Source organism: Fundulus heteroclitus, unplaced genomic scaffold (genome assembly GCF_011125445.2).
Source record: "Fundulus heteroclitus isolate FHET01 unplaced genomic scaffold, MU-UCD_Fhet_4.1 scaffold_82, whole genome shotgun sequence".
In the NCBI taxonomy this organism is placed as follows: domain Eukaryota; kingdom Metazoa; phylum Chordata; class Actinopteri; order Cyprinodontiformes; family Fundulidae; genus Fundulus; species Fundulus heteroclitus.
This window is the reverse complement of record NW_023397274.1, coordinates 1,230,790-1,244,484: the sequence shown is the minus strand read 5'-3', so window position 1 is coordinate 1,244,484 and position 13,695 is coordinate 1,230,790. Positions and strand designations below refer to the sequence as shown.

At 44.2% G+C, this 13,695-nt stretch overlaps 1 protein-coding gene across 1 annotated transcript in view; it reads left to right on the top strand.

Moving 5' to 3' along the window:
• Positions 1-7,891, top strand: part of ric1 (RIC1 homolog, RAB6A GEF complex partner 1) — a 52,601-nt gene extending 44,710 nt beyond the window's left edge. The window contains exons 21-27 of the mRNA XM_012869177.3: positions 16-174; positions 2,927-3,063; positions 3,141-3,421; positions 3,502-3,714; positions 3,794-3,971; positions 4,074-4,262; positions 6,030-7,891. Of these exons, the coding sequence (XP_012724631.2) occupies positions 16-174; positions 2,927-3,063; positions 3,141-3,421; positions 3,502-3,714; positions 3,794-3,971; positions 4,074-4,262; positions 6,030-6,345 (1,473 nt within the window). The 3' untranslated portion in view covers positions 6,346-7,891. The remainder of the gene's footprint in view (positions 1-15; positions 175-2,926; positions 3,064-3,140; positions 3,422-3,501; positions 3,715-3,793; positions 3,972-4,073; positions 4,263-6,029) is intronic.
• Positions 7,892-13,695: the final 5,804 nt, after the last annotated feature.

The window sequence follows — 13,695 nt, the reverse complement described above, 5'->3', positions numbered from 1 at the left end:
CCCCCTTCTCTGCAGAACATGGAGGTTCCTGCGGTGAGCCGGCAGCACGCCACTCTTCTCTTCAACACGGCTCTCGAGCAGGGCAAGTGGGACCTTTGCCGGCACATGATCCGATTCCTCAAGGCCATTGGCTCTGGCGAGATGGAGTCTCCGCCCCCAACGCCATCGACTCAGGTGAGAGAACTGAGAGGTTAACTTTAATAATCTGAGTTTCTGGTAATTTGGCTGTTTTGACCAAACTCTGAGGAAAAAAAAGCTTAGCAATAAAAGAAAATGCATATTGATCGATATCGATAATTATTGAAAATATTTAAAACCATATTTTATGTGCAGCTCTGCCTGGACATTTTATGATATTGCTAAATGATTTAATTTTAATAAAGAACACAAACACAGAATTCCAGTTAAATCTTTATTTAACCAACTTTTTTTTAACCATAACAGATTTTTATTTTTTTTTTAAAGAAAAATTACTTAAGAGACCTGAGTTATGTTATTAAATACTGACAAAGAACAATAAACTAAAGTGAGCAGTAAAATGACCAAAATAAATATACCAAATAAATAAATAAAATAGCATATTTAGGTGGGAATAGTACACTAGTTACTTCTCAGGTTTCATAATTGAGAGGCTGACGCATGGCTGAGGTCCGAGGTTGTGGCGTGTAAGGAGGACACAGATTGCAGCTCATTTTGCACTGATTCTCTGCACTAGTTGCACAATTTAGGGAGCGCTGTTAGAGAAAAACTTGCGTCCCGGAACTTTATATCGCAGATCAAGAGTGGCGAGTATTTGTTTGAAGCCAGGTTTTTCAGCTGCAGACAACAGCAGCATGTCCATCATGTTACTGCATGTGTGATGTCCTTATGCCGCCTGGATGCTTTTTCATATTATCACAAAGAAGGGAGCCCAGTTTAGCTGCTGTACCTGCTTTGTTTTGGAAGAACTTCCAGAAGATTCCTAAGAAGACGCGCAGCAGCAACGCGGGGCTAAAACGGCTCGGGCTGCTGCGGCAGTGAGCGGCTTACGTGATGAAACAAGTTGGTTGCGTTACCAGACTTTGTTTTTACCGGTTCCTTGCAAGTTTTACAAATCACTGTGGTTTATTTCTGTCAGACTGGCGAACTAGTAAAACCCCGTTTTAGGACCATTTCCTCCGCCGCTACTTGCTGCGACATATTCACGTGCTCTGTGTTGTGGTTTGAGAGGGCGGAGCTTAGTGACAAACTTGCCAAGGAGCTCAAAGCAGCTAAAAGAAGCTAAAAAAAAGCAGCTTGTTAAGTTAGTGCAGTTTGGAAGAGCTACAGGAGTCTGACTCCTCCACAAAACAGGACAGGTCCAGACTGCGACGAACAATTAGGTCTGCAGAGAGACTCCATTCAGGACGTGTACGGCTCTAGGGTCAGAAAACATACTCCACACATCCTGGACACAAACCTTTGTGGCGATTAGGAAAAAAACAGCTGCTACAGATGAACAATGAAACACCTTACAGGCTGCGGTCCAACAAAATAAGCATATCTGCACCATCGCAGCCTAAAACAGAACTAAACATAAGTAAGAGTTTCTTGAAACGAGTGTATTTGTCCTTGATTTGAGCTGCCAAATAAGATCATCTGGCAATGGAATAAGATATTTGCACCTAAAATAGGAACAACTTATCTCCATAATTTTATTTCAAGTACAGTTTGTCTAATTGTCTTATTTCAGGGGTCAAAATACTCATTCGATTGGCATAACATCTTGTTTACCTGCTCAAATCAAGGACAAATACACTTATTTTAAGAAAATGTTGCTTACTTTAGTTCCGTTTTTGCAGCATATGTGTGCTTATACGTGTACATGAATGAATCACCTGGTTTAAAGACGCAGAAACAAATACGACGAAGATTCAAAGATCCGTGCCCACGGTGAGGAATAGGCCAGCTTCTGAGGGCAGAATTACCGTATTTTCCGGACTATAAGTCGCTCCGGAGTACAAGTCGCACCACACATAAATTGCATAATAAAGAATGAAAAAAACATATATAAGTCGCATTTTTGGGGGAAATTTATTTGATAATATACAACATCAAGAACAGACATGTCATCTTGAAAGGCAATTTTAAATAAAAATAGAACGGAGGCAACAACAGGCTGAATAATTGTACGGTTAGCTTACGCTACATGACACAACTGAGAATGTGCCTGGTATGTTAACCCAACATATTAAAAGCTATTCAGATAAATATAGCATAAATAACATGCAAAGAAGTTAACCAAAGCGCCCGTGTCACTCCAAATAACTAAAATCCAGTGAAATCTTTCAAATAACTCCGTTAACTCCGGAGGTAGAAGCTGCGGAAACTTCCGCTTCTACGTCGCTTACGTCTGATTCAACACAGGCCTAGAGCGCCCTCTTGTGGTTTGGTGTGAAAATAACAGGTGTAATGATATACCGGTAAAAATGTGTAATAATTTCACACATAAGTCGCTCCAGAGTATAAGTCGCACCCCCTGCGACTTATACTCTGGAAAATACGGTACTCATTTTTACACTGCAAAGACTGGTCTAAAAACAAGTAAAATGTTCTTAAAGTTAATCTATTCATCCTTGATTTGAGCCAGTAAATAAGATTATCTGCCAATGGAATGAGCATTTCTACCCCTAAAATAAGATAATTAGACATCCTGCATTTGAAATAAGATGATGGAGATGAGTTGTTCCAATTTTAAGTGGAAAAATCTTATTCTATTGGCAAATCATCTTATTTATCTACTCAAATCAAGGACAAATATACTCATTTAAAGAAAATTTTACTTATTTTTTGTTCTGTTTTTGCAGTGTACCTCTCAGCACATTAACATCTCAGGTTTCTGGAAGGTCTTCTTAAAGTAGGAAGTGATCTTTTGCACATGAAGGCACGACTGTGAATGTTTGTTCAGGAACCCAGCTCTACGGGCGGCTTCGAGTTCTTCAGGAACCGCAGCATCAGCCTGTCTCAGTCTGCCGACTCCATCGCGACGGGAAAGTTCAACCTGCAGAAGACCTTCAGCATGCCCAGCGGAGCCTCCGCCAAAGGGTACGCACACGAGCTGAGCCGGCCTTACAGGACGCTTAGCCTAATCGCTAATCCGTGTCCGTGGCGTCTCCTCTCAGGCGGGAGGCGGAGTGTCCGGAGAACATGTACATCGACATGATGCTGTGGCGCCACGCCCGCCACCTCCTGGAGCAGGTGCGCCTGCGCGACCTCGGCTGCTTCTCGGCCCAGCTGGGCTTCGAGCTCATCGGCTGGTTGTGCCGGGAGAGAAACCGCGTGGCCCGGGTCGAGGACTTCGTCTCGGCCCTGAAGAAGCTCCACAAGGATTTCCTCTGGCCCTTCCCCGTCATTCCCGTGGGGAGCCTCAGCTCGCCTCTGAAGAACGGACGCTGCCGCAGCGGTGAGCGAGCGCGGCGCACGCGATCCGTCAGACGTACGTTTAGCTTCTCCCTGCTGATCGTCTCTTATTGCTCCTCAAAGTGCTGAGCACGCAGCTGCTGAAGTCGCGGTCTGCAGACAGCCTGCTGAACAGCGACATGGATACGGCGCCGCCTCCGACGGCCGCCGCTAACCTGGCCTGGATGGACGGGCTCGGGCAAAACGCCAAAGACGCGGACACGGCATCGTCGGCTCACTCCGACCGAAACTCCCCGCAGACGCACGACGCCTTCCTGTCGCTGCTCACCAACAAAGGTAAAGAGCGTCCGTCTTTTATTTCTCTTAAAAAGAGCCTGAAAGTCCCCTGACTGTCGACGTGTGTCGCCGCCTCCAGTGGAGGAGTACAGCGTGGGCTCGGCCACAGACCTCACAGAGACCAGCTCGGTGGTGGACGGAGACTGGACCATGGTGGACGAGAACTTCTCCACTCTGAGCTTGAGTCAAGCCGAGTTGGAGCACATCTCCATGGAGCTGGCCAACAAGGGTCCGCACAAGTCGCAGGTGCAGCTCAGGTGAGTTTCCCCTCGTTTGATTTCGTTCCTCACTATAAAAAACGTTCGGGGACACAAACCCAAAGCCGTGTTCTGACATCCGCGCCTCCGTCCGCCTCTTAGGTACCTCCTCCACGTGTTCATGGAGGCGGGCTGCTTGGAGTGGTGCGTCGTGATCGGTCTGATCTTGCGGGACGCTAACGTGATCAAGCAGGTGATCAGCTTCCTGGACAGCCCCGAGGTTCCTGCAGAGACGTCGCAGAGCGTCCGCAACGGCTTATTGGCCGTCGACGCCTGGGCCTCCGCCGACTGGTGGGTGTTCATCGAGAGCAGAGCGTCGATTTTTATTTCTACTCGTTACCTTCAGAGGATTCAATATAATAATATAAATGGCACATTTTATTTCAAGCGCCTTTCAAAACACTCAAGGACACTGTACAGGTAAAAAGCAACATCGTCATAATTATTCCAGAAAAGCTAAAAAACAAAATGCTGGTGAAGATTCTCAGTCATCCAGGTCATGGTCATTCCAAAAAAAAAGCAAAAAACAAAGCAACTGGACTTGTTTTTTTAGTTGAAGACGTTTCGCTTCCTCTCCAGGAAGTTTTTTCAATTCAAAAAGTCTGGAGTAATGATGAGTACCAAGCTTTATACTACTGCCAAACAACACTGCAAAAACGGATCTAAAAAGAAGTAAAATGTTCTTAAAGTTAGTGTATTTGTCCTTGATTTGAGCAGTTAAATAAGATGATCTGCCAGTGGAATAAGATTTTTGCACTTAAAATAAGAACAATTCATCTCAATCATCTTATTTCAAGTGCAGGATGTCTATTTATCTTATTTTAGGGGTCAACATACTCATTCCATTGGCAGATAATCTTATTTACCTGCTCAAATCAAGGACAAATACACTAACTTTAAGAACATTTTACTTCTTTTTAGATCCGTTTTTGCAGTGAATGGCCTTGTGATGGCTTAGATAACATGCAAATACAACCGAAACAGGTCCACCCCTTTAGTAATTGGCGGTCGAAAAACAAGTCAAGTTGCTTTGTTTTTTACTTCTTTTTTTTTTTTGGAATTAAAAAACAAAACAACTGGACTTTTTTTCTAAGTTTGAAGACGTTTCGCTTCCTATCCAGAAAGTTTTTCTCAATTCAAAATGTCTGGAGTAGTGTAGAGCTCCAAGCTTTATGGTACTGCCCAACAAAGGCCTTATTATGGCTTAGATGACATGTAAATTAACAGTTAACGTTTTCAACTGATTTGTATTTAATTGTATTTTTCCTTAGATACTTTTGATAAAAGTTTTTTTACTCCACTGCTTTAAACATACGCTCAGAGCTGCAGTTTAACAGTTTAAAGCAAAGCTTATTTATGTGTAAGAATTGCCTATTCAAAGTCCAAACCTAAATTTGATCAACAATCTTTGTCAGGACTTGAAAAGTGACGCGTAAAGATGCTCACTTTTCAGATTTCGTTCATTTTATTTAGTTTAAACACCGTAATCGCTCTTCCTTCCATCTTCTCCAGTATGCACTACTTTGCTGTGGTCCACAGTGGGGGTTCTGGACCAAATTTAGCGGTGGGGCCAGTGTTTTTTCAAAGGGGCACAGAACAAAAGATTGAGAGGGGGGGGGACTTAACAGGGCAACATTTCATCGTTTATTATATTAAGTAAGCCAAAGAGCCGATTGTGGCTCTGGAACTGCAGGTTGCAGACCTCTGATCTTTTCTCAATACAGCGGGAGCTTAACGTGAAACGGCTTAATTTTTAATTTTTTTAATTTTTTTAATATTTATTTTTTTATTATTTTGTTATTTTATTATTGGGTAAACACATAATGAAAACGCCATCTTTGTCAGCATTTATCATCCTAAGAAATTTAATATCATGTTTTTAGTACAGGGGCCATAACAGTTCTACAGGGGCACAGGCCCCTGTTGGCCCCTGTCTAGAACCGCCCCTGGTGGTCCATCACATAAAACCTCAGTAGAATACACAGAAGTGAATGGTTGTAACATTTAAACTGTGTGTGAAATGTAAAGTGAGGTCCGTCTCCTCTCTCCTCTCTTCAGCCTGGGATACAAACCTTTTCTCAACCTGATCCAGCCACAGCTGCAGCAGCTGCTCCAGTCGACGTCGGAGCAGGTGCAGCCCGAGGCCTTCCAGCCCGCCAGCCAGAGCTGCAAGCTCGCCGCCTCCGAGGGCCCGGGGGGAGCCGCCGCGCCTCGGCCCGACGACGGCAGAGGGCCGCCGGCCCCGCTCGGCCTGGCGCTGCCCTCGCTCGAACCCGCCGGCGCCTTCTCCCGGCCTCCGCCCGAAGACCCCCCGCCGGAGCAGACGGAGGAGCAGGGGGAGGAGGAGGGCACCTACGACTGCGCCTTGTCCTGAACGCCGGGACCAGTGGTGGACCTTCAGCCCGTCAGGTTGGGACAGGAGAGGAGCGGCTGACTGGAACTAGACTTTGTCTTGTTTGTATGAGCTCAGAAGGCTTCCCCCTTCACCTCAGTCAGTATTACATAAACCTTTAAATCCGCCCTCTGTCCACGGCCGACTCCGACGCTCTCTAACATTTCACCAAAATGTGCTGCTTGGAGAAAGGTCACCTGTCTCTCTGTGTATTATGTTTTTTTTTTTAACTCCTCCTGGAGGCGTTGGGAAGCTGCAGAGCGGCACAGGCAGGCGGCGGGCGTTTTGTTTTGTCCCAATAAATGCAAAGAGCTCGATCGTCGTCGCTCAGCAGAGCTTTGCTCACAAACCATGAGGCGTGTCTGCAGCTGGCGCGCTTCCATACCTCATCGTTTTAGGGTGTTTTTTTTGATACCTTTTTTTTTTTAAATGACGTAACCGGACAAACTAGATTATTTTTCTACTGCGATATTCCCCCCGTGAAGAAGCCGTGGTTCTGATGTCTAGGGTCGTCTCAGAAGGGAATCAGCTGCACGCGATGCGGCTGTCGTAAGGTACCAGAACCCCAGACCTTCCCCGGCTGCTTTCTCCCCTCAGACCCTTAAACCAAGCAAACGGGGCGTAAAGCAGAACCCAGACCAACCTTTAAACCTGGTTTTTCCGGTACAAAAACCACTCACTAATGTGCTCTTATAGCTGCTCTGATTTATTGTCCCCCCCCCTCCCCTCCATCTCGCTCCTCTGCAGTGTTAGCAGTGAGTTTAAATGGAGCTGATCTCGTTCACCATCTTCCATCCGACCCGACGTTCCCTCATCCCTGTGTTCATCACGTATTAACGTAGACGGGCGGCCTGATTTTATCGTATTAGTCCTCGTTATCGCTGTTATTTATTGGCATTCTAGCTGAGCGGAGGTTTGTTTTTATGACTGAGAATGAGCTTAAATAATCGGACTGTTCAACCACAGGCACTAAAGGGGTTCTCGTCAGTATTATGATGTGCAATGCGTCGGAAATGTTACTTAAGCTTTATGTTTTTAGGTTTTCTTTCTCCTCCGCTGAAATCGTCGCCTCGTCTGGATCCCCCGTCTCCTACGGGGGGGGAAAAAAATAAAAGGGTCGGTGCGATTTGAATTCAGGTCCAGCGGGTCTCACGCTCACGCTGCGACCTTCATTACACTTGAAAACAGTAAGTCGATGAACCAAAGACGTCCAGAGGCCTTGTGTTGAAACCCCAGACAGACAAAACGTAACCAACACCACTTCTAAACTGACGGCGACCGAATCAGACGGTTCCCTAAGGAAATGAATATTGTATTTTGGGTTTATTTTCCTCCTGTGCAGGGTGATTATTTGGGGAGGGGGGGTACAGTCAGGCGTGACTCCCTCCTTGCTGTGTACAGTTTAAAAGTATTGTCTGTCAGCAGGCATCCTGAATGCAGTGTAAAAAAAAGGACTCTTGTACATTTTGTCTTTTCTACTCATTGTTCCTTTTTCTACTTCATTTTTTTCTCCCCCCCCTGTGTACATACAGACCAATAAATTATTTTTAAAATGAAAACTTTTGCCTCGTTGAACTTTTTTTACATTTTTCTCCTGGGTTGTTCGTACTCGTACGTTTAGTCGCATCCACAAATGACATTTGGGATTTTATACCTTTTTTTTTTTTTTTTTTTTTTTGTTGCTCTTACTGAAAGTGGAAGGAAATGGATTCCGGGTTTTAAAGAGGTTTACAAATATCCGAGGTATTAGGCGGTCGAACCGGCGGGGCAGAGGGAACATTGCGTGGGAACTCTGGAGGAGATGCACGGCTCGGGTGGGACGACTCTTAGTTACCATGCCAGCTTTATTTACAGAGCGCTTTAAACACCCACAGTAAAGTGCTGCCGTGCAAACAATAAGTGGAACGGCAGCCACATGATGCATTAAAACCATCCGTCCACTCGTGGTCCACTCCCGCTTATCCGTGCAGGGCTGCTGCCCGTCTCCAGCAGCCATTGGTCCAGAGGCGGGGGAGCGCTCTGGACACGTGGGACGTCCATCACAGCATCCCTGGTCCCCAGGACCCGCTGTCCTGCACGTTGTAGGTGTTTCCCTGCCTCCACATGCCTGACCTGAACAAATGGGTGATTAACAGGCCTCTGCAGCCCATCGCGGCTGCTGAGGAGTTCATGCAATCACGTGATTCAGATGTGTTGGAGCAGAGATGCAATTAAAACAGGCAGGACAGCAGGTCCTGAGGACCAGGGTTGACGGCCCCTGCATTACAGGGCAATACACATGCCCTCAAGGGCAGTTTGGACACCAGCTAACCTAACTAATGTTTCTGCACTGTGGGAGGAAGCCGGAGTACCTGGAGAGAAGCAATGCATGCACGGAGAGAACATGTAAAAAGACCCCAGGTCCCTTCATGCAAGGTAACTGTGCAGCCTCTAATAAAATCAATGCCCTAAAAATGAATAAAAGATCACTGTTGGCAAGAGGTAAAATGACAAATATTTAAAAGAAGCAGTTTGAAGGGCCAGGGAGAGGAGACGGGTTTCTGAAAACAGACTAAGAGGCCTGTCTGATGTCCAGGGGAAGGTCTCCCCCGAAAGTTCAGGAACCGCAGCAGACAGAAAGGATTAGGAAGAATTAAAAAAAAAAAAAAAAAAAAAGCGATCCTAAAATGTACCTGGAGGCTAAAATAATATAAGGGAAACGTGGTAAAACTTCTAAAATCCGGCCTTTTTATAGAAGAGCACCAAGATTAAACCAAGTTTGAAGCCAAACTTGTGGAAGAAGGTGCTCTGCTTGAATGAGTTGAAAACCTTTTTGGCCAACATGCTGCTGCCATGGCAGGAGAAAAGGAATGCAGGTCGCCCTGAAAACAGCAAAACATGGTGGTGGCAGCATGGTGCAATGGAGAGGCTTTACTTCAGCAGAGATCAGGGATCCAGGCCCGTTCCTAGAGCTAGATGGAGAAAAGAGAGCTTCCAGCAGGATGCCAGCCTGGACACAGCCAGAGCTACAATGGGTGCTCTAGATAAAAGCATAAATTCGTGTTACAATGGCCTAGTCAAAGTCCAGACCGAAATAAAGCTGAGAAATGGTAGGAAGGCTTAAACATTATTGTTCATTCTCTAGATGTTCAAAGACTGCGGAGGATGCCTACAGCGTTGATTTTCAGAATAAGGCTTCTGTGGCATCTAGACTGATTTAGATCAGATCTGTTTCAAAATCTGAACTTGAATAAGGAACTGGGCATCCTGGACTAAATGCTGATGGTTTAAAGTACGGTTTGTGCCTCCATTCTCCTAAAAATAAAGGCATTACTAAAAATCTCTGCTGTAGTCCTTTATTTTAGCAGAACTACAGGTCCAGTATAACCTGAATTTAAAGTCATATATACAACAAATAGGTGGTAAAATTGCCCCATTTGTTTTTTTTTATGAAAATGTGGGGTGGAAAATACAGATAGGTAAACAGTGTGTACATTTAATATAATGTAAAAGTCTCTGCAGCTATTAATCAACAGCTGACATTTGTCCTTCAGACGTGGAAGAAAAATCTGATAAAAAATAAAGCATTTATTTTTCTATACCCACTTTTCCTTGTTTTTCCACTCTTAACCAGACCTTGAAAATAATAAATTAAAATCCTGTACCTTTCAAGACTTCATAGGAACCCTGAGACACATATTCCCGACAGCCTCTTTTATTTTAACTGCAGCAAATTCCTTCCCATTCATAATTATGCTCCACTACGTGTCGCTCCGTCACATAAAGGTGGAGGTTTTTGGTTGGAATGTGTCTTTGTCTGTCGCGTAAAACTCTGCAATCCTTGCGGGGGTTATGCGGAGTACGACGGCAGCTCCAGCAGATAATATCCGACAGCGAGAGCCAACCTCGTCACATAAAGGCACTTTAGAGAGGGCAGACAACCCAACATTAGGGTCTGCACAGTAAAACGCTAACATACCGTTACTGCATTATCAGTGTAATGTAAAAGGCTGTTTGGAATGCAATAATTGAATAATTATATTCAAACCATCATTAATTTACCCTTTGCATGTGAATAAGATATTCAGCCTGCAGCCTGGAGGGTCACCCTGGTGACACAAGGCGGTGCCTAAGATGCTAATGTTTTAGCTTAGATCTATCGCACTGTTCTCCAATATGGCGCAGCCACAGACAGCATGCATGTTTTTGGACCGAGTCAAAGTACCACTGAGCTATATAATACACTGGAGTGCTGATTTTGCCGAAAAACTGAAGTCACTGGCCGCCATCTTGCTACTCCCTACTCTCACAGAATCCCATAGGATTTGGTTGCAACAACAAGCAGTTTTCTGGCTGTGTGAAAACGTTTCATAGGTAATTATACAGTCAGTGGACGTACTAAAACTATCAACTACTAGGAAATTAGGTGCTGAAATATTTTACATGTTATTCATATTAAATATATATGTATGTGTATATGTATATATGTATACATATTTGTAAATATATGTTTTTGTATATTGTTATTTATATATTTATAAATGTTATATATTTATATATATATTTAAATTAATAAAATGCTAAATATTTCAGCACATGTCTTTCTCAGTACTTGATAGTTTTAGAACATAAAAGTATATGGTATTTGACATTTTAAAAGTTTTAAGACCCCCCTGAACATGAGAAAATCCTCGTTATTCGATGCTGTAGCGCACGTATTCCCTAGTTACTGGGGGAAATAGGGAGTACCAATATGGCGGCTTGTGGCTTCACAGCGACTCGTTCTAACAGCGGGCGATTAGCACTCCAGTGTATAATATAGCTCAGTGCAAAGTACCCACAGAGGCATGCAGGCTGAACCTTTTTAGCTACGAGGTCCACAGCGCCGCACTCACGATGCCGTAATGAATAAAAAATAAATTAAATAAAAACACACACCAAACTGAAAGTTAGAAGCATTTTAATCTCTGTACAAGTGCTACTTTAAGTTCAGCCTTTTTTTTTTGCATAAAGTAAAACCTCTAAAACAGTCAGAGACCCTGTTAACCAGATCAATCCCATAAAACGACATAACCACTGACCGATGAGACCAACGCTCGTCTCAACGTCAACGTTCAGAACGCTTTAAAAAAAAAGAAGTTAGAAAACGAACAGGCGTGAGTGAACAATCCAGCAGTTTAGGCAACATGAAAAACGTCATGAAATCAGCGACTTCCACCAACATTAAGACATTTGAGTGACGACAGTTGATTTCTCAACCTGATATGGACACGTGACGATGATAAAAGCTACGCTTCGAGTTCGAGGCTGCGCAGAACTCACAACGCGCACACAGATCAGTGCTCGGTCAGTTTTTATATAGCTTTCCTTTTAAGGTTGCTTTCTCCCAAAAAACTTGTTTTTTTGTGGGTTTTTTTCTTCCTGCTTCAGGCTTTTGAGCAGCTGCAGAGGAAGCAGTGGTTCTCCTTCAACATCTTTAATGTCTAACATCCTCATGTTTAATAGCAGAACACAGTAAAACGTCTTGAAATACTCTGGACCCCTAAATATGTGTTGTCGCTCAGAGAAAACAAAGAATTAGTTTAACTAATTAGCTTATGTTCAAATCTCAACTAAATCTTAAAAAAAAAAAAAGGCTCGCTTTCAGTAGTTTTATTTCTCTAAAACTGCAACTGGACTAAACTGCTAATAAAAATGAGTCCAGTCACCTCTGCTGTCCAACTTTAACGCATTAGAGACGAGGTGGAGGCTGTAACGTTAGCCGTCAAACTCATTTTGGGGGTTTTAAATGATCCGTTTAAGGCATTTTTCCCCTCCACAGTGACCCGATTAGACGACATCCAACTGCAAAAGCTTTTCAAAAACAGGAACTAGGAACACACGGTTCAGTTTATTGTGAAATTCTCCAAGCAAGGCTCAGGAAGAGACGGACACATCATGTTTATAGGCATCAGCAAGCTCCCCCTGTCTGTTGTCCGCTCTTCTCGTGGGAAACGGTGACGCTCCTTTATTTGCCGGCGCCATTTTAAGCATTTTTTTGTGGCGGGATTACGTACGCGCTAGCGGCAGAAAAGGCCCCTTTGCGTGATGCTGCCACCGCCGTGCAGATGCCGGTGTTCTGAGCAACTTCCGAGCCGTGGATGTCCCTTGGTTACTCTTAGACATCCCAACCGTTTCCTCTTCATCTGACGAGGATGGTTCAGGGTCAGACAGCTGAAAATTGGGCACAACTGCGTCTCAAACAGCCAAGGAAACGGTTAAAGCAGGGCAAAATATAGAGGTCGACGTGAACAAGGGAGATGTTTGTCGAATATTAGTGGGGTGTATGTTTAAACAGAATAAATTCTGACTCGTGCACCATCTCCTGTCTTTAGGAATCCCAGAAGAGGTAGAAAGTATAACCAGGTGGCAGCAGGAAAACGGGGCTTCAAACGCGTCACGAGAAGCACTAAAACAAAATTAACAGACTAATACTGAAGTCAACTCGTTTGCATTTTTCCGGACTTTGTTAGAAACCCGACGAGTAGAAGAGCTTCAGCATGAGTCTCTGTTCTGGGGCCGTGGGAAACCGACCGCTTGTCTCATTGCACGTTTTTATTATTTTTTATTTTGTTTGTGGTCTTTCTTCAGATAATAGAATAAACTCCAGCTGCTGCAGAAAATCAGAAAACTTTCAGCATGAACCCGGTGGAGGGAGTTTAACCTCCCACATTTGCAGATCGACTGTAATCTACGGAAGAGGATTAGGGCCACTCAAAAAAAAAAAAAAAAAAAAAAAAAGTCTACTCAATTCTGACTTTTTTTCAGAATTCTGACTTTAATCTCAGAATTCTGAGAAATAAGTCAAAATTGAGTAGACTTTTTTTTTTTTTTTTTGAGTGGCCCTAATCCTCTTCCGTAGTAATCTCTCTAAATCCTGGGTGAACATTTTTCAGGGCAACGCTAACAAAGACGCAGAGCGGCACTTTGGGATCAGCGAGACCTTTCTGTGCGTCTCTGGGAGCAGAAACTTAAGGCCTCCCTTCGTACCGGCGTGTTTCCTGTGCGGGCGCGGCTGAAAGGACAGCAGGGCAGGGCTCCCGACGTTTTAACCACTTGCTTCCACCTTAATTACACTAAAAGGTGAAGCCAACACCAAACATGGCTCTGAACGCAGAGCAGATATTCAGATCCACCTGCCACTACGTCTGCTACGTGTCAATATTCAATGGAAAAAAGCTTTAACAACTGGTGTTAGTGTTGGACACTCATGCTGGATCACCGTGTCACAGGGTTGAGTCGGCTTAGCAGCACCGGGTCTTTCTAAGATAATACCAGGATTTTTGATTTGCATATGGAGGTTTTAGGTTTAAA